Source organism: Streptopelia decaocto (assembly GCF_964273445.1).
Source record: "Streptopelia decaocto genome assembly, chromosome: 12".
NCBI lineage: Eukaryota > Metazoa > Chordata > Aves > Columbiformes > Columbidae > Streptopelia > Streptopelia decaocto.
The window spans coordinates 15,031,620-15,053,353 of NC_138667.1; the positions used below are offsets into that span (position 1 = coordinate 15,031,620).

The following is a 21,734-nucleotide window of genomic DNA, read 5'->3' on the forward strand; positions in this document are numbered from 1 at the left end:
GGTAACTAACTCTTGAGATGATTCAAAATAAATAAATTAACATTAAAAGCTATAAACTGATCAAAGAGTAGTTCATCTGGACATGTCATCACAAAAGTATGGAAACTTATTCAGTTCACAACAAAAATAAACCCTCTTGAGCACAAATGAGGAATTCAAATGCTTGACAGCAATATCCATTCTTGATATATGCCATATTAAGAAACATAGTATTAAGGAAAAATAATCACTTTATCACTTTAACATGAAAGGCAATTAAAAAAAGTGTTTTCCATCTGACTAATCATAGAAAGTAAGTATTATTTTTAATGTGCAGGAGTTAAAAATTCCTACACACTTTGTTTTAGTCTCATATGCTTGCATTTATTTGAAGCACTTTAAGGACCTTAAGATGAACTGAAAGAGCACATGGGTGAAACACTTCTATGGTTTATAAAATGGGAAAAAAAGTGAGGTGTTAACATTTTTGTTGATACTTTTCTCAGCAGAACATCAGCAATTCCACCAAATCAAAGTTTTCTAAGAACACATCTATGTTCCTAAAAATTAATGATTCTTCATTACTAAAATTCCAGATACTGAACTGACATATTTTCTTACTCCTCCTCACTTTGAGTGAGAGAACACCACTTTCCGAGAGAGGAAAATAAACATAACACACAAAAGCTGAAGCTTATATAGCTTTTACATTTTCTTCCCTCTCTTTTACATGAATTTCAATTGGGTTTCAAAGAGGTGGTTAAAGGAAACTTGGTATGCCAGTGAATTATCCAAATGAATATAACCAATATCTCGAATGGAAGAGATGCAAAGTGATAACAGAGAGCAGGAACAGGGCTTCCTATCAATAAACTGGCAGCTGCCAGTCAAGCTCACACAATATATCCATTTGCAAAGGATCAACAGGCAGATCCCGGCAGAACCAGACCCTGGGCAGAAATCGGGGTACCGTTATTACAGGTGAAAAGCATTTAAAATAGCTGGGAGAAGATGGATTTCAGCATTATATAATAAAATGACCTGAATACTACTTTACTACTGCTGCTTAGCTATTCACTACCCATTTTCACTCTAAGAGTCGGTTCCCTCTTGCAGCAAAAACTGCTGAGCATGTTTAACACAAGGGATGCTGGGGAGTCTCGGTGCATTCACACATTCCTACCGGGCCTGAATGACACTTGGTGGGGATGAGAAACACCAGCTATTACAGACTGACATCTATACACACTAATGTTATACACTCTTTTTTCCTATCCCTTAATAACCACCCCAATCAATAACTACTACTGTAAGGTTTGAATGGCTTCTCAGTCAAAAGCTATGTAAATGCATGGTGTTCACAGGTGATCCAAATGTAGCTGCATTTCTTTCTTCCCCCAAATGCCCTGCCTCCTTCCCCATATTCCAAATGACTTCAGGCTACCAGCCTTCCCCCGCCCCCAAACCCAAACATTTGGACAGTCATCTGGTTTAAAAGCATGAATTAAACCATGCAGGAGAATGGAATCAGCTGCAATCAGACTGCTGTATTTTTATCTTTATTCCAGGTGTGCTCCTATGACCCTGATTCTCCTCTAAAGTATATTCAGGAAGTATTGAATAACTAGTTTGTTTTTTTCTATGGATAAAGATACCTTTAAATTTCTGAAATCATATCACAGCTGTGCAGAACAAGTATTATTTATACAACAGCTACGTTGATCAAATAAAAACAAAACCCCACAGATTCCTGTACACATTTGAATACACTTTACTTCTGAAAAACAAATGCATGAATTTTCATTACAATCCTTGTGGAGGCACAATAATAATTTCAACAATTCTGGCTTGTAAGAAAAAACAATTTAAAAATACTAGCGGTTAAAACCTACAGGTTAGATGTTTAAAATAACTTAGCTCCATGACCTGAAATAAGCACATTCTTAAAATGCTCAAAAGCCAGCATCTTCCATTGCCATTTTATATTTATTTTTTACAACACAAATGAATGTGCTTCTTTGAAAATTCTAAATACTTGAATTCTTTCTTTAGCCGAGTGCAAGTCATTCTTACCTACTGCAGTAAGTCCTTCAGATATAGAGGTAAGAATATAGAAGAAGACGCGAGGTTCTAAACTGCTAATGAAACTCATGTGATCTTGGGTCAGACACTCCAACAGCGGGTAGTAAGACCGGCTTAGTTTTCGATATTGCTGCAAAAAGAGTACACATTCATAGTAAACATAGATATTACCACTGACTAACATTAACAACATTAATAGATGACCGAAGAATAATCTTATCCTTTTTATGACACGATAAACTCTAATTCAGCCATTAAATCAAAATATTTATAGCGGCAAAATATTTTCTTGTCTTCGGTAGATTTTAACTTTTCAAATTTACCACAGAATATAAACTTGCTATTGGTTTAATATAAGCTCAGGAGAACACAATAAAGCAATCAAAGCACCACACATTCTACACAGCTATCAGTCTGGTAAAATAGTATAGTGTTCTGTCCAGGTGCCAGTTTGACAGGCTTATGGCCCGTATCTTCTGCAAGAAATCTTATTGAGATTTATCACAGATTTTCCCAAATTATCTCAGACAAGGACTTTTTTGTGCTAAGTGGGGTCTTGTAACAGGCTCTGTGCAGACAAAGGCACTTGCTTGAACCCACTGGCTCAATCACCACCTCAAGGACTCTTATTTAGGGCATTTATTGTTCGGTAGTTAGGATGCGCACACTTCATTAAACGACTGATACACCAATTTTAATTGAGAGCAACTTTTCAGTTCCAAGGACTTTATTTATGTGGCAGGCATAAATCTGGGTATTAACCACCTTTAACAACCCTGAAAATGACAGTTCTGAATGAAAGTGTCATGAAGACAATGTCACAGTTCAAATTTAGACTGATATTGAGCAAGAACTGTTGTCTTCCCCCAGAGAACTGAGAACATAGCGTACTTTAATTCTACAGTTTTAAATTTCATGGGGAATACACAGTGACAATTTACAGATTGAAACGAATTGCAGAGTGGCTGAATAGGTGAGGATGTTTTACAGAGCACACAAGCAAACCACGTGGGTTGCAAGTACAGAAAGGAACAAAATTTAGCATTTCTCTCCTTCACAAGCAGCCTAGTGAAAATTCTGGAAAAGCTCCCTTTTCTCACAGCAGGTCCATCATACCTGTATTTTAGATGTTACTATATGAATAAATTCAAGTAATGGAACTGAAAACTGCATTTGAGCTGTTCTAGAGCCCTCTGTCTCATTATAACCATACAAAGCCTGTGGTGGTGTTACTTCATATTTCATGTAAAGACTCCCGAGATGAGTAATTGCTTACTAGCAAGTCACTGTGGGATACTGAAAGCAGCATTTTGACAAAGGCCTGAAGTACATTGTCAAAGTGGTTGTCCCCGTACAACTTGAAGACGCCAAAGCTGACATAATTTCCACATAAGGCAGATTTGAGTGCAGAGTAACAGATGGAAATGCCCTTGAGTTTCAACGGATAAACCTGATCTTTTGACAAAGTCCCAAGAGAGAGGATCTGATTACCTGTTTTCATAAAAAGAAAGAAAGAAAGAAAGAAACTTACATAAGCAGCTGCAAATCTAAAATATTTAGATGGCACTATCTAAACTTTTTTTTTTGTCTTTATTTTCTTTACTGTTTGGAAGAAAAACTGCTGCTGATTTTGATGTAAAAGATCTGTTAATTAAGCATGACTAGAGCTTAAAAGCCACCAAGGAATTAGTATGTGAAATTTAAAATATAAGCTATGGAATTCCCATCACTGATGTACAGCCAGGCCATGATAGTGGATTTATCAGCATGAATTCCTTAATCTGAACAGAGTTGAAACACATGTTTTTATAATTTCTCATGCTGCAGCAAAGCCTGGTTTTGATCCATTACCATGACAGTCTCTTGGGATGGTTGCTGATGCACACACACACTAAACATATCCCTCCGAAAACAAATATGTCCATTACAAAAGCCTCTATTTTACCAGTCACAGATGGGAATGACTTTTTAATTAAAATCCATGTTTATAATGTAAAAATAACAGCTAACTGTAAATATTTGCTGTTGCTATTCGCAGGCAATAGTGACTTTTGGATCCAGTGTGCAGCAGTGCAGTAGGTCCCGCTGAAATCCCCTGTACAAATCTAATTATTCACAAGGCCTCATTACCAAGTTTTCTAAGTATCTTGTAATAATTTAATGCTCATCTTCACAGCACCCCAGAGTTAGTTTGTCTTCATGACCAGTTTTTTTTTAACCTGAAGTAATGAATGAAAGTGAGCTAAAGCAGCAGAATGAACACGGCAAAGGTGAAGCACTTCAGTTCTACCATGAAGTGGCCTTACTAGGTTGACCCCATCTGACGTTGGCCTTGGCAAGCTTGGCCTCCACAAGAACCAAGTGCCACATTTTCACTCTGTTACTACTTATCATTCTTGGTAATTTTAACTAGAGGAAAATAATGCAAATCTGTACATTTTTAAAAGCATTCCTACAAATAAAAGCACAAGGCTCTGCAGATCAGATGCTTGGCTCATCTGCTTTAAGTGTCTAATCTCGTTGTCATGGCTATGACAACAACTTGGATCAAGAAGAAAGAGTGAACTGGACATTAACTATTCACAAATCCAAACATTGCCAGTTGAGACAGGTAGTTATGACAACTCAGTTTTGCTTTTATAATCGGCAATTAAAGATGCCCCTAAAAACTTGCCTGAAATCACACAGATTTCATAGATTGTGTAGGATTGTTTAATATATATTGAGGCCTAATATTAAACTGGGTCTGTCTCCATGCAGCTCTCCCTTCTACCCATGCAGATTTCCATTTCCACCTGCAAATCACAGACCAGCCTGATTTTAATTCTTTCTCTTAATGCTATTCATTACTGACAATGAGGAGTTTACATCATATGATTGGAAAAATGAGCGAGAAAACCTTGTTTCTAAACACCCAACGCATCGAAGTATCCCCCATTTAGTATTATTTGATCCAAAGAGGGAAAGGCCTAAGTTACCGTTTAAAACATTAATCTTGTTGAGCACTTCTAGCAAGTCCAAGGCAATTTATCCATCAGGTTGTATAGGAAAAGTAGATTTACAAAAAAAGACAGGGAGTGCGATCAGAGGAGAAGTATAATAACTGGGGTCTGTAAGAAGTGAGAACAGCATTGCTAGAATTATGGGAGGAGAAGAATCAAATATTTAGCTGGGAAAGATGGTCAATCAAAATCAAGGCCTCTTAGATTAAAAAAAATAATTAATGACAATACCGAATGGTTTTGCTACTGTAAATAGTTGTATAAGCACCTCTACTACCCTGATGCTGTACTCATGAACACAGTGTGACTGGGGAAGAAGGTGCCACCCCAGTGACTGCCACTGCATAGGGATTCATTCCAAATGGTGTTAAATGACTGTTTTACTAATAATTACCAGCATCCAAAAGATCCTCTTTGAAAAGTAGAAGCAAGCAGAAAAAGAAGAATGTCTTCTAGTGTACCTGGTTATTCATTTATTGTAATACTTTAGCCTAATTTTATGTAAATATAATTTCTCAATAAAGATAAACTCCATTTAGCTTCCTACAGTGCCTCATTTAAGATATCCCAGCCAGGTCACCTTAATCAGCACTAATCTTTTTGCCAAGAACTTGTCTAGTTACTGAGAAGATCAGTGAATTTCAAATTTTGTGAAAAAAATAAAATGAAATACAAAATTCGGTCTGTGAGATAAAGTGGGAAGGTGCACACTTTTCAAACCCCACTATGTAAATAGTGTACAATTGTTTGGGTGAAAACAAGACAGAAAGGTAAGTGTGCTGTAAACTAACCTCATCTGCTCTTCTCCAGTATTAAATTTTCTGCTAAAAATCTCTGCTTTAATAACAAAAATAAATATCTGGCTTCAGAAATAAGCAAAGTTCTGGATCCAAGAAAGTAACAGCCTTGGGTTTACAGCTGAGCTGTCCAAGCACGACATTGTGCAATCCTTGGTCCTTGAAGGACTCAGTGTCACATGCAACAACAGATGGAAAGAGCTTAGTAGTTGTCAACGAGGCAATTATGTACTTAATATGGAAATTAATTGGAAGTCAATGGAAAAAAAGGATGATGAGGAAAGAAGCTGATAAACCCTAGGACTGCCTTAGCCTGGGAAAATGAATTCTAGGAGGCATCCCACTAGCGCTGATCTTCTGTCATTTTTATTACTTTGCAAAAAAAATCCCCCTATAATTAAAACTTTCAATCCGTTGCTCAGCATAAAGCATTCGATGTGGGAAGGCACAAGCCCTGCTACCCCGGGCTGCCCTGGCAGAGAGGAATTTCGTGCCTATCCCTTCTATAATAATGAAAGCACAGAACCTGGGTCTAAGTGCAAGACTAAAAGCTGCGTTTTGCAAACTGACAGAGCCCACAGAGATCTGTTCTGTGTTCATGGACTCATTTTAAAAGGGCCTAAGAGTGGGAACAGCCGATTTCAAATCAGCAGCAGAGGTGAAAGACCACACGGTGTCTCTTACTAGTGCCCCAAGCCATGAGCCTCTGATCCAAGGGAGGCACTGCTAGAGCAAATACTAGTGTTTTAGCATTAGTTATTGAAAAAAAAATGAAGCATGGAGCTACGCCTGACAAGATAAAACAAAGAATGGTCTACTTGTAACATTTAGCAGGAGCTACAGGGGAATATTTTTACACACCATGGATACTACTGAACATAAACTAATTTACTGAGGTACTTGGAATCAGGTCAAGAACGACTCCTCAGCTACTGAGGATATGCTTACATTTATAATCCCTGTAGCAGAGGACCAAACCACCATTTTATAAACTCCTATTGTTAAAAGAAACAAGTTAAAGAAATTAAATCGACATAAAAGTGGCCTTTGGCATGCTGAATTTAAAAACTGTGTTTGAAATGCGCAGTTCCTGTCAAAATGAAAACTCTATGGAGACTAATCAGTGAACATCCAGTACTACTCCTGAGTTAAAAATCAAATCAAAAACATCTAACTTGCACCGCATTCTTCTTAATGTGGGAGAAACTGTATCTCACAATTTTAAAATACACTGTCTTTCAAAATTCTCAGTAATTTCCTTTAATACAAATTTTTGCCCTGCATTGACAGCAACGTCACTTACAAAAATATAAATTCAACCTCAGAGGTGACAGAGAACTCTGACAGGAATAAGAAATAACTTTTAAAGTTACTGGGCAAAATTGCTAGATAGGAAATAAAGGCTTGAATTTGGCTGACAATTTAAATGGTTCATTACCATTTAATTTCCTTAGTAGATAAGGAAAGGACCTGGAAGAACCAAGTGTGTCTGTGCAGAGGGGGAACATGAAGGCAGCAAAATCCCGAAGGGAGATGCTCTGAGGGAGAGAACATCCCCGTTATGGGGATGCAGGAGCATGTCAGGACAGGCAGCTTCCCTTTCCCTTCTCCTCCTTAATTGCTTTTACAGTAGAAGCTATAATACAAAAAATGTTTCCTTATGGCTGAGTTTCATTTAAGCCGGGCTTGTTCTAGATTTCAGTCCAATAAGCGCTATGTATAATAATATAACTAAATCATGTTAAAACATGTGTGAATTAGATGAAGATTTAAAAAAGACTTTGGTGAGATTAAACAAAGGTTGTGAAAATGTATCACATTTATAGAGAAAAAGTGTTTTTTGCCTTTTCCCCTTTCCTGTTTTTATTATTCACCACTGCCTCATAAAGATGGTTTGGAATGTATGCTTTTCAGGCGTTCAGAATGCTGGGGCAGTATAAAGATGTGGCCGTATATAGAGAACGAAAGGAAAGCATGAATCATAAAGATGAGAATGAGCTTCAAAAACTAATTTTTTAAAGCTTCCACAACAACAAAACATGCATAAACCCTCTCAAATCAGCACAACGAGCATGCATAGTGCCAAGATAAATTTGCCAAAAGAAACCGATTATGAAATCTGAGTCAGTAATGAAGAGCAATATATTCTGGAACTGCCATCACAAAGCAGAGGAGAGCAGATCAATGGCAACCAAGGCCAGTGGACGCTCCCCTGTAAGCGAAGCTGCTGATTAAAAATACCTGTTCTACAGCAAGAACCACTTCAACCAAAATTCTGAAGAACTGTTATCTTCTGAAGCTGCTGGCACTGAATGGATTACCACACTAAGTTTTGAAATACATGTTCTAGAAGCAATTTAAAGCTCATTAGAAATAATTGTGTCTGGCTACTGGAAAATGTGGTAAAATTTAATCCACATCCAAATGCTACCTGGGCTGTGAGAACAGGAAATTGTTCTGTGCTACTGTGGGTAACCTCAGCTCTGACCTTGAGCAGTAACTGCTACAACAGCTGAAAGCTGAAGCAAAATTAAAAACTTACATCAAAGTATATCATGACAGAATGTAGATAAATAAAAACAGCATATTGAAAGTATTATTTTTATGTCAGTCTCCTATAATGAAAGGGAAGAGGTTTACTAAAATGTAAAGAAGCCACAAAACAAAAACAGACAGTCCCAAGATGCATTGAAACATCATTCCTGTACAACTGGGAGTTCAAAAACACAAGAGTAAGGAGACTTGTACATACAGAATTAAAAGTGAAATATATTGGGGATGAGGAATGGTGGACTGTACTATTCCAACTCCTTTCAATTTTATCCTCTCAGTTTATTTCAAACCACTCTATCACTCAGTCACACCGGCTCTTGCCATAATGGGCAAGACACAACACCCCTTGCCAAGCAGCTGCAGCTCCTAACAAGGATAATTGACTCTCTAAGTGCTTTCTGCATCCTACGCCAGGCTTTACATCTTTTGAACATATAGCATTTATAAAGACATCTTACAATTGTCTTCAGCACTCTATCAGTATCAGTGATAAATGAGCAGAAGGACAGGACACACTAGTACTGCCCTAATCGCAACGCTGGATCTGTTAAGCAGAATTAAGCACTTGCTGAGGTGCTAATTTTAAAAAATAAAAATAATTTGTATTTTAAATTTTACTCAGTGACAACTGAATATGCTTAGTATATATTAAAGACAGGCATTTTGGATTTCCAGAAGAGTTATATATTTCTGTATGCTGGAATGGAAACCTCATAGGCTAGTTATTGGTGATAGAAGCTAAAAATGTTAACAGCAGTTATACAAAGCTGATTAATTGTAGTCTTTTGAAATACAGTGGGCAGTAAAGCCTTCCTAGAGTGTAAGGCAGAGACCAGTTCGGAAATAGCTGCGGCAGTTCGGAATAGCACTGATCTCGGAGGTTTCTTGCATCTGAGCTGCAGCCAGTGCAGAGCAGGCTGGATTATCCAAAATCTGGGCTCCAAGAGGCCAATTCATCCCCCTGCACCGGCAGTTCTTCCATGTAGACTCTGTGGTCCTGGAATAACTATTGGCAATCACTCACAGAAAACATGAACAATTCCGCTAAATGTTACACCTAAGTCATGGGAAGATCACTGATGGGACCCTTTCGGACACTGATGATAATACAAATGTGTTTTAAAAGCAAAATTAAAGAAATACATACATATTATGGTTGGACTGTATGATCTTAATGATCTCTTCCAACCAAAACGATTCTATGATTATATATTGAGTGGAGGCTCATCTCCCACATCTACGTATTTCCTCCACTTGTAGTTGATTGTGGATTTTAAGTTTTTCTTTTGGAAGACTTTAAGAACAGTTCTCCCCTGTGTTGAGTACAATGTCATCCTGCTGTAGGAACTCAGTTATCAAAGATGCAAAAGAGACGTGTGAAAGCTCTTCTGGTCATTTCACTTCTTCCCATGGCACACATCTCCAGACAGATACCACACATCCCTGAGTATCTTCCATATGATTTAACAAAGAGGCTGATGGGTGTTTGGACAGAGGCTTCGACAGGCTCTGTATCTTCACCACTTAGTTTTAAATCTTAAATCCAGACTGCCCTGAAATTTCCTTTTACATTGCATAATTAAATTCTAGCACAGGCCAGAAATGTTGTCTGGTCCTCATATGCAAGAGCTACCCATACCTTAGGGCTGAGAATTCTGTGAACTTCACATACACACCATAAAAAGCTGCAACTGAAAGGAAAAGGCTTCTTTACAAAGTGTTTTTCAGGCAATGAATGAGAAATGAAGCAGGTTGAAACCAACTAGTGTGGTTTACTCAGCAAGGTTTCAGATTTTGATGCCAGCAACCGAGACAAATGGATGCCCAACAATACAGTATGTTTTTCATATGTGCAAAAAGGATGATAAAGGCTGATTGCAATAAAACAAAAATTAAAAAGGAAAATACAACTGCGATGGGATCAGGTACCACAAGACAAGTAGGGCTGAAGCATCATCATGACTACACTTGTTTGTTTTTTTTTTAAATCACCAAAGAGGGCTTACAGCAATTAAGTACAAAAGCTACCAGAAAATCAGTAGTAAAATCTAGAAGTTTATCTTTTATCTTTTCATACAGGGAAAATGTTTTTATTCTGCCTCACTGTTCTAACAAATTTACTTAATAACATAGCTGAAAAAAACGTGCTAACTTACTACATGGTATATTTAAAAAAAGAAACAGAAAAATGATTTTGCAAGGACCGAGAGTTACTTCGATGTAATTTTTTCTGTCATAAGTATAAATGCTTTATGCATTTTGCACATACTGTTTCCATGCCGTACAGATCAAATGCAAAATTACAGTTGATTTTTTTTTTTAATATACAGACAGTCATGTAACACAGTTTCCAGACCCAAAAAGCAACTTGATTGCAGTAAAAGCAAACTTGATGCACCAATTTTCTTTCTTTAAAAGTAACAGGACATTTATGGCTCTTCCCATTCACACAAATTGCAAATGAGATTGCTTGGTAAAGTTCCTTTCAAAATATTTAGAAAGCAAAACTGCAAGCTACAAAGTTAGTTGCAATGTAATATAAACTGCTGGTGTCAAAGACCTGCTGCAGTTGCATGTGTGAGTGGGAGCAGTAAAATGGAGCAACTTATTATAAACACTTTTAACAGCGCTCTAGGGTAAAGCTGTTATGGCCCTATTATGTTTTGGAACTACTGGAATATAATTTGAATACATAAAATCAACCCACACCTATCAATCAGCAGCCTAGATCAAACACCTCCTGAGTATTTGCGTCTTTGCTGAAATACATTTCTAGTTGCTGGAGGACAGGCGTTCGAGTTAAAAAAGCGACACAAGCGAGAACGTTATGTGAATGAACCGCGAGCAATGGAAGGGAAGGAGCTCCAGGGGCTGCCTGGGGTGCTCTGTGCTTCCCAACGGGACGGCACGGGCTGCAGTTCTTACAGTCCTGCCACGTATTGGTCCCACAGATCCATCAGCGCTCCGGATTTTTATATCACAAGGCAGGCAAAGAATGACACGACAGAGGGAGGAACCGTTAACCAATACCTACCATACGTACAAATCATTTTACTAGCTTCTCTGAAGAGAAGAATTCCATTTGGAGATGATCGATCAAAATTTAAACGTTGTGATCTAAAAAATAACAGCAAAAATATTCAGATGGTCATGGAAGCAGAAAACTGCAATGGGTTCATTCCTAAAACAAGAGAAACATTTGCTGGTTACCAAGTACAATTATTTGATAAACCAATTCCTGCTTTCAGTCTAACCACGTGCACTCTAGTTATCTCCACATGTTGCCAAAGAAACCATTTTATAGCAAAAGACCAAGTTCAAGCAGAGCAGGTAACCAGACAACACAGGCACAGCTTTCAGTGACCACCCTGTGCCTGCATACAGGCCAGAAAAACGCTACAAAAGCTCCAAAATCGAAGCAGTTAGGCTGACTTTTACCCTGCTTCTGCATCCGTATAGCTTTTAAAAATAAACTAATCCCCCCTGGTTATTCTGCTACGTAAAATCTGTGGCAATCAAGCCAGTTCTCCGAGTGTAAATTGTAACCTGTGCTTTTTATGACCATTCAGACCCGAAGCATATTGCACCATGTTGTCTTCCCTGGGGCACTGGTGCTACCAAAGCCACCAAGAAGCACTTTGTTCCCAATCTGGAAACACAAGAGTCCTCGTCAAAGTCCCTGGTGTATCTTTCCGATTTTTCTTTGTCATAAAGAAGCTTAACTCCTAGTTCAGGCCTAAAAGTTAGCTTTGAATATAGGTCTTAAGCTTCTAAGTAACTTCAGCAAAACTTACCCTTAGTGTTTATTTGGACTGAGTGCTGTAAACCAGAGTATCCCCTGACTGACCTATTTGCAGTAGGCAACTATTTGTGCTGCAAGTCCAATTTTTTTCCACGAGTCCCTATTTGCAGGGTCCTGGTGTAGATCTGGATGTTTATAAATGAATACAACATGCCTTGTATAAAACACTTGTGTATTCCATATGCACAAAACGGTAATGGCTGGCAGAGGCAAAAACAACACCCTCAAACCAGCACATCATCTCAATGTCAGAGTGGCATAATGCACAATCTGATACTCCGTAACACATTTTAACCATGTCAAAGTATATTGTATAGTGCATTCTAACCTGTAAAAGCTGATGCAGTACACAGCTTGTGAAAAATACCATCCTGGACAATGTTTTCCAAAGGGAACAAGGCAGATTTTGTGAATACCAATAGGCAGAAGAATAACATGAATATGGAAAGTAGCTTGAAGAGCTGTTTTTTTGCATAAGGTTTATTGTTCCAGTTCCTCTTGTTTTTCTTTACCATTATTAGAGTTCTGTGCTTATGCTTTAATGATCTCCTCATTGAAATAAGTTGCAGCACTATTAGTGTGTACGACTTGTGCATTGCACCATGAATAAAAATAGGTTAAACTTTTCCAGGAATCTATTTCACAGCTGCCAGGATGACAGACATGATTAGCCTATACAAACCAAAGAGGGAGTCACAGCAAGCAAGTCAACACGAGCAAGAAACAGGGAACTCTGCCCTAAGGTTTGTGTAGCCTTAATCAGGGATTAAGTGCACATCAGACACACCAGTGCTTGACTGGGAGCCAGCTCTGAAATTTAAGGCATCGATTTCCTGCCACTAGATTAAACTAAATATTTTTTCCCCCAAATTTCAAATATTTCAACTTCTTTACTTGTAAGTTTGACTCACAAGGCAAAATGAGAAGTATGTGTTCTCATCACTTCTCTGCTGAAAACTCCAATTCCTTTGGTCATGAAGATATGCAGCACAGAGACTTTAACCAACCATTTCTCATTTAAAAATATTTTTTTACTTTGGGCGGTACACTAAATATTTCCAAGTGATCATTTCCCCACATAAATTGTCCTTTTATTTGTGGTAAAACAGGAATTTCATTCTAACTACTGCAATGTCAAGTACCAAAATCACCTCCCAGAATCATTCTGAGTTTTTTTTGGTTAGTCCACAGAGCAGATTTTACATGTGGGAGAAGTCACCTACATGTTGATTAGAAATACTGCTGTATTAGATACCATTCTTTCCTACTTCGGCTGGAAGAGCTGAGTTGCAAAAGAAGCTGTAAAGGGAGCTGTGGTCTTACAGGCACATTGTGTGTGCTGCTTGGCTTAAGGCAAAAATTCAGCCAGCAGCAAATCTTGACAGCAGACAATTTTCTGATATTTAATTATAGAGTCGGAATTTATCCCTGGTTAAAGCACGCACTTTCACTAACACTGAATATGAAATCACAGTAGTCTCTCACATATGCTCCTGTAATGAATCATCTCCAGCTGATTTTGTAACATCTACCATTTTGGTAAAACCATACAATGACACTGAAAACTGAGTTCTGCTTGCAAACCTTGTTCCACAATACAAAAGTAGCAGTCTTAAGTCAAAGTCAGACATCATGAGGATAAGCAAAGCATAGGAAGATGGAACAGAGAATGCGTACCACTGCACTATTCATCGCTTATCTAATTTTCACGGGCTTCTTACCTGTTTTGCACGAATTCTGCCATCAGCTTCAAGATGGGGGTTGTACACGCAGGTTCACGGTACCACAGTTCAATGGCTCTTTGCAGAACAGAGATGTGCGCAGGGTATCTTCACCAAACCGAGTTAAAGAGCTCACTGATAAAACATCAACTTGCAAAACAACGTCCCCTCCAAACACCATTAGATGGGTGGGCCAGATATAAACCCTGGCTGCCCATTTTGGCAGAGGGACTGCCAGAACCTATGAATTTAAGCAAGTCTCTGCTTAGAACACTAAATGCTTTGAAAATGTTAATGGTTAAGTGGGATATAGTTAATAGACCAGAGCTGTAATGAAGGAAAAGGAAAGCAGTGTGTATACGTGAAGCTAACCTATAATTACATATATAAAATGTGCTTGGATTTTAAATGAATGGCATATGTCGCAAATGGCAACTTAATTTTAAACCACCACAAATTTATATATTAGCAAATCATGAGTCCCAAATTTCAGTGCCACCTCATATATATCATATTTGCTATATAAATGGTTGAGAACAATTTGATTGTGCGAAGTTGCTCTCAGAGCGTTCAAGAAGAGAATTCAGCCAAACTGCGGGGGAGAGAGTAGTTAGATTTCTAAGAACTCTTTCAGGAGAGCTGTTTGCTCACCAGCACCCCAGAGATATCTGAGATATCTGTTCTTCTGAAGCAGGATTTAAAAGAATGCAATACAGAAAAAAACCCAAACAACAAGTTTAGTAGACTGCAATTTAGCTTAAAAAAAATCTTATGAGTTACTGACTGTATCAAAATATTTCATAAAATTATTTTATACCAAGTTGACCCTTAATCTTCCCAACATGCTGAAAAAAAAGAGTTTATTTGGATAAGAATGCAGACCGGTAAATGGAAACGATATGGCACAGCCTAACTGGCAAAGAATTAAACAGGTTTTTTTATACTGAACCAAGAGATTTTAACTATATGATTTACTATTAAAACATGACCTAGCTAGTCAATGGTTTTGTTTCATAATAAACTTATTTTTAATTTTTAACTTTGTTTCATGTCATATAATTCTGCTTTATTTTTATTTTTTATAAAAACAGTGAGGATTCTTAGGAGAAAGCTATTGCCTATTCAGACAAGAAAGGCAACTCTTGGCAATCTTACGAAGTAGAATACAAGCCAAGCAGTCAACACGGGCTTGTGAAAGAAAAGTCTGAAATATATACAGGTTTACAGGCTTCTAGGAAATGCAGACACGTCTCAGTTTGCTGTGGCTCCTCTGGTGAGGCAGAAGCGGCAGAGCCAGCGCCAGTGCGAGCGATAGGGCTGCAGACAGATGGACGGCGTCCTGGCCACGCTGCCCGTCGGAGGCGTCCAGCACCTCCTGTGCTTTTGCTGCCAGCTGCTCGAGGCACTGCAGCCACCAACTGATGAGGCTGACAGGTGAGATATACTTTTAGACCTTGCTTCTCACTCCTTTATGGGGTTAAGTTTTAAATCGAACAAACTAGAGTTACACGTAACATGGAGAGTCACACAGTAATAAACTGGGATTTAAATTCATAGAATCATGGAATCATTTTGGTTGGAAAAGACCCTCAAGATCATCGAGTCCAGCCATAACCCACCCCTGGCACTAAACCACGTCCCTGAGAACCTCATCTCCGTGTCTTCTTTCCAGGAAGAAATTGTTCCCAAGATCCAACCTCAACCTCCTCTGGTGCAACTTGAGGCCGTTTCCTCTCATCCTATCAAGGATTCAAATTCTATTTGCATTAAATACCCTCAAAGGGCATAGATGATCCACCTCATACCTTTAAAAATTCACTAATGCCAGCTCCATTTTTTCTGAGGTGGACTTCCAGTCCAGCTCGCTCTCACCAGAAGATGGTCAATGTTCTCACAATGCAGCAGATGCCGTGGAAGGTACAGAAGTGAGCTGCACTCTCATTCTCCTAAGTTGTGCCTCCTCAGCATTCCTAGTAGTCCCTGGTGCACAAAAGGGAGCTGTGGGACACTGCAAAGCCCCACTGAGGAATTTTGCAGGGTAGAAAGCAATTGCCTTTTCAATCTTCATGGCCAAGAGAGTAACTTGACAGTCAAACCCTACAACTAAAATGCAAGACAGCAGTATGAAAGGCTGCCAACACATCCAATATGATGTTATCTTAATTCAAAAACTTAAGCACTGAGTCCACATTCACTGACAAAGAAAGACTGGAAACTATAGTCTAATTTTATAAAAGCTTGGGTCAACAGAAAGGCTTCGGCAATTGTTTGCTTCTTTTATAAATCTAACCAAGTGGAATAAATTGGTCTTAAACAGAGTATCATTTTTAAGTAGTTTTAACCACAAGCTTCAAGGAATCTGGCTAAGTCATGAACTTAGCCTGACCAGTCATTTCAAGCTCGAAGGAATTTAAACTGCAAAAAATGATACTGAGGTTTGAATCAATGCAACTGGCAGTAACAGCAATTACAAACAGATTACTGATCAGGCAGCCTTGCTAACTGAGGAAACGTGCTCTCCTCTTCTCTTGTGATCAGTAAATTTCATTCTCTACAGCTCTTTGTTTGGCTCTTTCAATTTTGTACCCAATCCCAAGTCATTAAAACACATAAACTTAAAAATTTAGTACTTCTAAAGCAGAATTGTTTTGAAAAAGCCATCTTACTGCCACCTATGGTTTTATTTCATTAGGAAATAGGACACAAATTTGGATTAAAATGTAACAATGGTAGTTTGGTGGGAAGATTGGTTTCCTATTCTAGCAATCCAAACCTGAAGCAGCACAGGATCAGACACCTGGACACCTCGGTCAACTGCAACTTTTAAATGGCCACTAGATAAAACATTTCAATGGCAGCTCACTTTTCTATAACCTTAGTGTCTATAAATCTACACACATAGGCATTTTATATAGGCAGATAATTTAATGCACTCACACATCTACATCATGTACTATCTACCAGACTGCAACTCTGATTCAACCTAATAATTCAATTCTTGCAACCCATTTCCTTATTGCAGTCTTTTTCTTTTACAGACAACAGAAGTCATTAAATACTGAGAATCAACTGGGAGGAACAAAGGAAAAATTGCCTATAGGTTACCACCTAACTGTAAGAAACAGTAAATGAAAGTACAAAAAAGTGGATATTACCCTGAACTCACAACCGAATCTCCATGGACGTATGTGAATCGAAATCAAGGACCTCAGACTACAGCCTGATATTAGTAAGGAATAAAGCAGATCAAACATCCAACGTCTTGCCCAGGCAGTCTTGAATTAAAGAGCAGAATGAGATACATAAGGAAAATCCTCACAGTTAAGAAAAAACGGGTTTGATTCTACTCAAATTGGTATTCAGGTTTTTCCAGGCCACACCTGCATGTTCGGGACTGACCTACAAATTACAGAGACCACATGTTATGAATACAAATGGCAAATAAACTTTGCAAAGCTGTGGTACTGGAATCGTCATTGACAGCTTGACATATCAATATTTCAGGAAGAATAAATGACTTTCATATCCAGGGTTTTGGGTTTTTTGTTTTGTTTGTTTGTGTGATGTTTTTCTCCATCTTTCATTACTGGCTGCTTTGGGAAGATGCTACACTTAACACCTAAAGCTGCTTAAAATATTTGGAAATATTTTAATGAAGTCTTTTGAGAGATCACCTAATACAACTTTAAAACAAATTTTACTATAAGTATTTTCTCTTCATCCCTCGCCAGAGGAAAACTATAAATCTTGTCTCAGCTGAATGAACACCATTTATCATATTCATTTTCTTGTCAATACAATTATGAAAAGCCTTTGGCCTTTTTCCAAGGAGCCTGATTTGCTAGAGAAACTCAATTAGTATAAGCAAGCCTGCTACAAAACAGCCCTATTTGGCAATGTAGCGCAGCTTCAGCATACCTGACGATTCACCTCTAAACCATGATCCTAATAACTCAATCAGCATGGTAAAATACAAGATACAACGGTGTCCCCTGCGCCTGCTCCCCTCCCCAGACCAAAAGGACTTTAAAGAAATTATTTCTGCTCATTCTTGCCATCTACTGGACAAGAGTTAAATCCTAAACACTGTGATCAGAAAAAAAAAAACCAAACCTAAACCAAAAACCAGAAGAATCTCCCAGGTGAGAGATCACTGAGTGTAACATGTTTTGTTATGGACAGGACTCATATCCCAAATATTTCCTGAAATCACTTGAAAAGTTTATCGATATATTATTCTACCAACAATTTACAAGTGACTATTTCTCATAGTCTTCAATACAGAATAAGCATCGCCTGATGGTATATGAAAAGCTTAAACTTCTATTCCTTGCTTCTTTGTATTGTTATTTATTGAATGAATGCAAGTAAATCAGATTTATTTTGGCTAATATTCTGTATTTGCCATTTTCAATATTGAAATACTAGGGCTTCAAACATAACAGAATAAAATCTGTTTGAAAAAACAGCTATTCTTTGCTATTAAAACCATTCTCTGATTATATATTTGAAAATATAAAAGAAACATGTTAATCAAAGGATATTCAAACTTTATAGGATACAACTGGCATCTGACCAACCCTTCTCCTTTATCTGTCTTTATATAGAGCAAATCAGAGTTGCAATAATAGCAGCTTATGTGGCTCTAATGCTTTGGATCAATACGTGGATGAAGCTGGACTTGGGCAAACGAGGTGAAACCCACTGAACGGGAGCGAGCACTTATCCTTCACACCCAAAGGGGTGGAAGAAACAAAAAATTTGAACCTGTGCAAGGGAAAAGAAACTGACAAGGCCTGAGCTTTGCATTCCACACACTGCTGCATCTCAAGCTGTTTTTATTTGTAATACAGAATAATGAAATCTAAAAGTTGGAGGCTGGTCTTATTTATTTGAAGTAAACTTAATTCAGAAATTGGAAGGAATAAATTAATTAAATTTTAAAAATCAGGAAAGGGTCCTGAGGATTACATATCCTGGATCCTTGCACATAAAAGCACCTCCGTGGATAACTCCACTTCTTTCAAAGGGAGAGGAGGCGAGTGTGTGCTGTCCCTCCTCCCGCACCTGGAGATGTGCAGTTGTCCACAGGAGAGGACTGCGATACTCATGCTGCACGAGGCAAAACAAATTAAAACCAATCTGAAATAGAAGCAGCACTGATCTGCTTTTACACATCTTCCTGATTTTATTATTACGTTTTAGTGTAACGCAAGCACAAGCTGGACTAACAAAGTTAAATGTACCCAATGGTGCCCACTGGAAAATGTGCTGCTAATTCACAGCCTGGCTTCAGGAGTGCTTTTTTCTTTTTTTCCCCCCTTCTGTTCTCTAAAACTGAAATTAAGGGATGCTTTCCACTGATTTTTAGAGGAATAAACATGACACTGCTTTATGTTTTGGGCTTACCTTCTGCAAGCTGAGCCAGAATCACCGCAGGCTTGCAAAGGTCTTAAATAGGACTTATCTGAATGGTCATCAGGATCCCACTGTCCACCACGCAAGGACCAGGCTCCACTGTGCAGCGTTTCAGTCCTTAAAGGCTCATTTCTTAGTTGTAATTCCATATTGATGCATTCCTCTTTATTAACCAGGAAGATTGTTAGTGAATGGTAGGGTTTCATTATTTGCTTAAAATAAAATTATTTTTAAAAGCTTAATTTCTAGTAAAGCATGTAATTGTACTCAAATGGTATTTTTTCTGTCCATAAAATAAACAAATGCATCATTACTTCCACAGTTTTGTGAAATCTAAATTATAAAACAAATATTTTCATAATTACTCCACTATATATTTTAGCAGTTTGTTACTAATATGACTGTGTACCTAAGAGAGAATTGCAGCTACTGTATTTATAACAATACAAAATCTTTCTCTATAGTATTAGAAAAATACCCAGGAGTATTCTTGTATTTGTTGGCATAAAAACGCACACAACATTTAAAGCAAATAGAGCTCCTTTGTCATTACTTATTGAAGAAAACTACAATCTAGAGGTTTTGATTTCGTTTTCAGATGTCCATTTTCTTCTGGATCGAGAAGATTGCAGGTGTTGCGATATTAATAGAGTTGACATAAATAGAAAGTAACTGACTAAATTAAAGACATGATTCATACCAGAGAGAGAAATCTCCCCAGACAGCACTTGTACAGTGTTTTTTAAGCACTTTTGATGTTAAACCAAATGTAGGTACATCGTGTTTGGAGTTTAAGATGTAGCGCTTTTTTTTAATGAAAACATTTGGGATTTAAGAAGGGAAGAAAACCACTTGGCTACGTTTCCTAGATTAGCAGTGTGACACGGCAAAGAAAAAGTGACCTCTCGGTGGTCCTTCCCCGGTTAACCGCACGGTTGCCATTGTGCTGTAATTTTGGCCGATGGCGCACGAGCTCGTTGAGCTTTGTTTCCCGTTCCCCGCTGTGCCGCGCGGTGCCACTAATGCGAGGGGCCTGGTGTCCCCGCACAGAGCGGGCATTGTCCCCGCGGGAAGGAAGGATACAGCCAGCCGAACAGCAGGGAGTAGCTGCTCTTTGTGTTGAGCGCGCAGGCGATCCCGCGAAGGTCCCGCGCCAGCCCCACCAACAGACGCTGTCAGTGGGAAAGAGGCACCGTAATTGATTTTCACGTTAGCGCCGAGCAGATGGAGTAATAATCAGCCAATAATGGCCGTGTATCTGATTTTGATTCATTAGTTTAAATGGCTCGCTCTGTTTCTTTTTTTTTTTTTTTTAATAAAAACCACAAAGATTCTTTGAACAGACAAGATTGCCACAAGTTTTATAGCGCTAACACTAGCAAAATGCTTACAAAATGCTTTTGATTATTCAATATGCTATCCTAATGAATAATGCAAATTAAAACACAATATATGAATACCGTGTATTAAAGTTTAAAAGTGCTTCCTGTATTAATACATTTAAAGTAACAATAACAATAAAACGTTAATTTAAGCTTGTAATATTTTGAATGAAGTGTAAGACTAACCGATACTCATAATAAGCTACAATTAAGGTTGCACTGAGATTTTCATTGTGCTGTTATTTTAACACTTTTTTTTTTAAGTATTTTTTCAAGTTTGGTTTCTTCAAAAAGCAACTTTTTCCTTTTCTTTTTTCCCAGAAAAACATGCAAATCTCTGTATTACCATCAGTTCTGAGATGAATTTCTTTTTTCCTTCTAATGCCTGAATGTGGTTTCAGAACCCTTCCAGCTCAAATGCAGCCAAACATTTTGTACATAGATAATTAGCCCCTACTAAAAGGAAGTTTTCAGGATAATTAATAGACATCAATAAAACCCCAAAATTTAACAATATAACCAAACTTTTCAGTTTACTTTGATTTAAACATTCTTTTTTGAAAATTAAGTAGTTTTAATAAATTTTATCTGTTTGTTGCAGGTGGGGTTTGCACTTTTTTTACCATAATAGAAGACCACAGACCCTGGCAAAATAATCACAAAAGCATGGCAAAAAAAAGGTAAAGAGTTTTCTCTTTAAAACCAGAGTTTTCAATAATGTACCCCTGGGTGATAACGATATAATATTTATAGTGTTTGGAAAAATAAAAGGTAAGATTCACAGATTAATTTTAATTTATCACATAAAGAGCAAATTATGGTCGATGCCTAAACGTAATCTTACAAGAGGGCTAATCTCTGCTTTTCACATCCAGACCCAATAGTCCACCCGACTTGGATGGCACGCACATGTTTATCCAAGGATATACTGAGCTCTCTGCAAACCACTGGTGCGGTTGCTAGGAGTATTCTAGCATTTGCATTTCCTTTCTGCCATG

The 21,734-nt window shown here is 37.9% G+C and overlaps 1 protein-coding gene across 1 annotated transcript in view; it reads right to left on the reverse strand.

The window, feature by feature from the left end:
• The window catches only part of RANBP17 (RAN binding protein 17), a 148,275-nt gene that overhangs the window by 27,430 nt on the left and 99,111 nt on the right, over positions 1-21,734 (reverse strand). The window contains exons 20-24 of the mRNA XM_082063400.1: positions 20,438-20,526; positions 13,937-14,044; positions 11,448-11,530; positions 3,338-3,552; positions 2,053-2,191 (exon numbers count right to left, since the gene is read on the reverse strand). Coding sequence (XP_081919526.1) covers positions 2,053-2,191; positions 3,338-3,552; positions 11,448-11,530; positions 13,937-14,044; positions 20,438-20,526 — 634 coding nt within the window. The remainder of the gene's footprint in view (positions 1-2,052; positions 2,192-3,337; positions 3,553-11,447; positions 11,531-13,936; positions 14,045-20,437; positions 20,527-21,734) is intronic.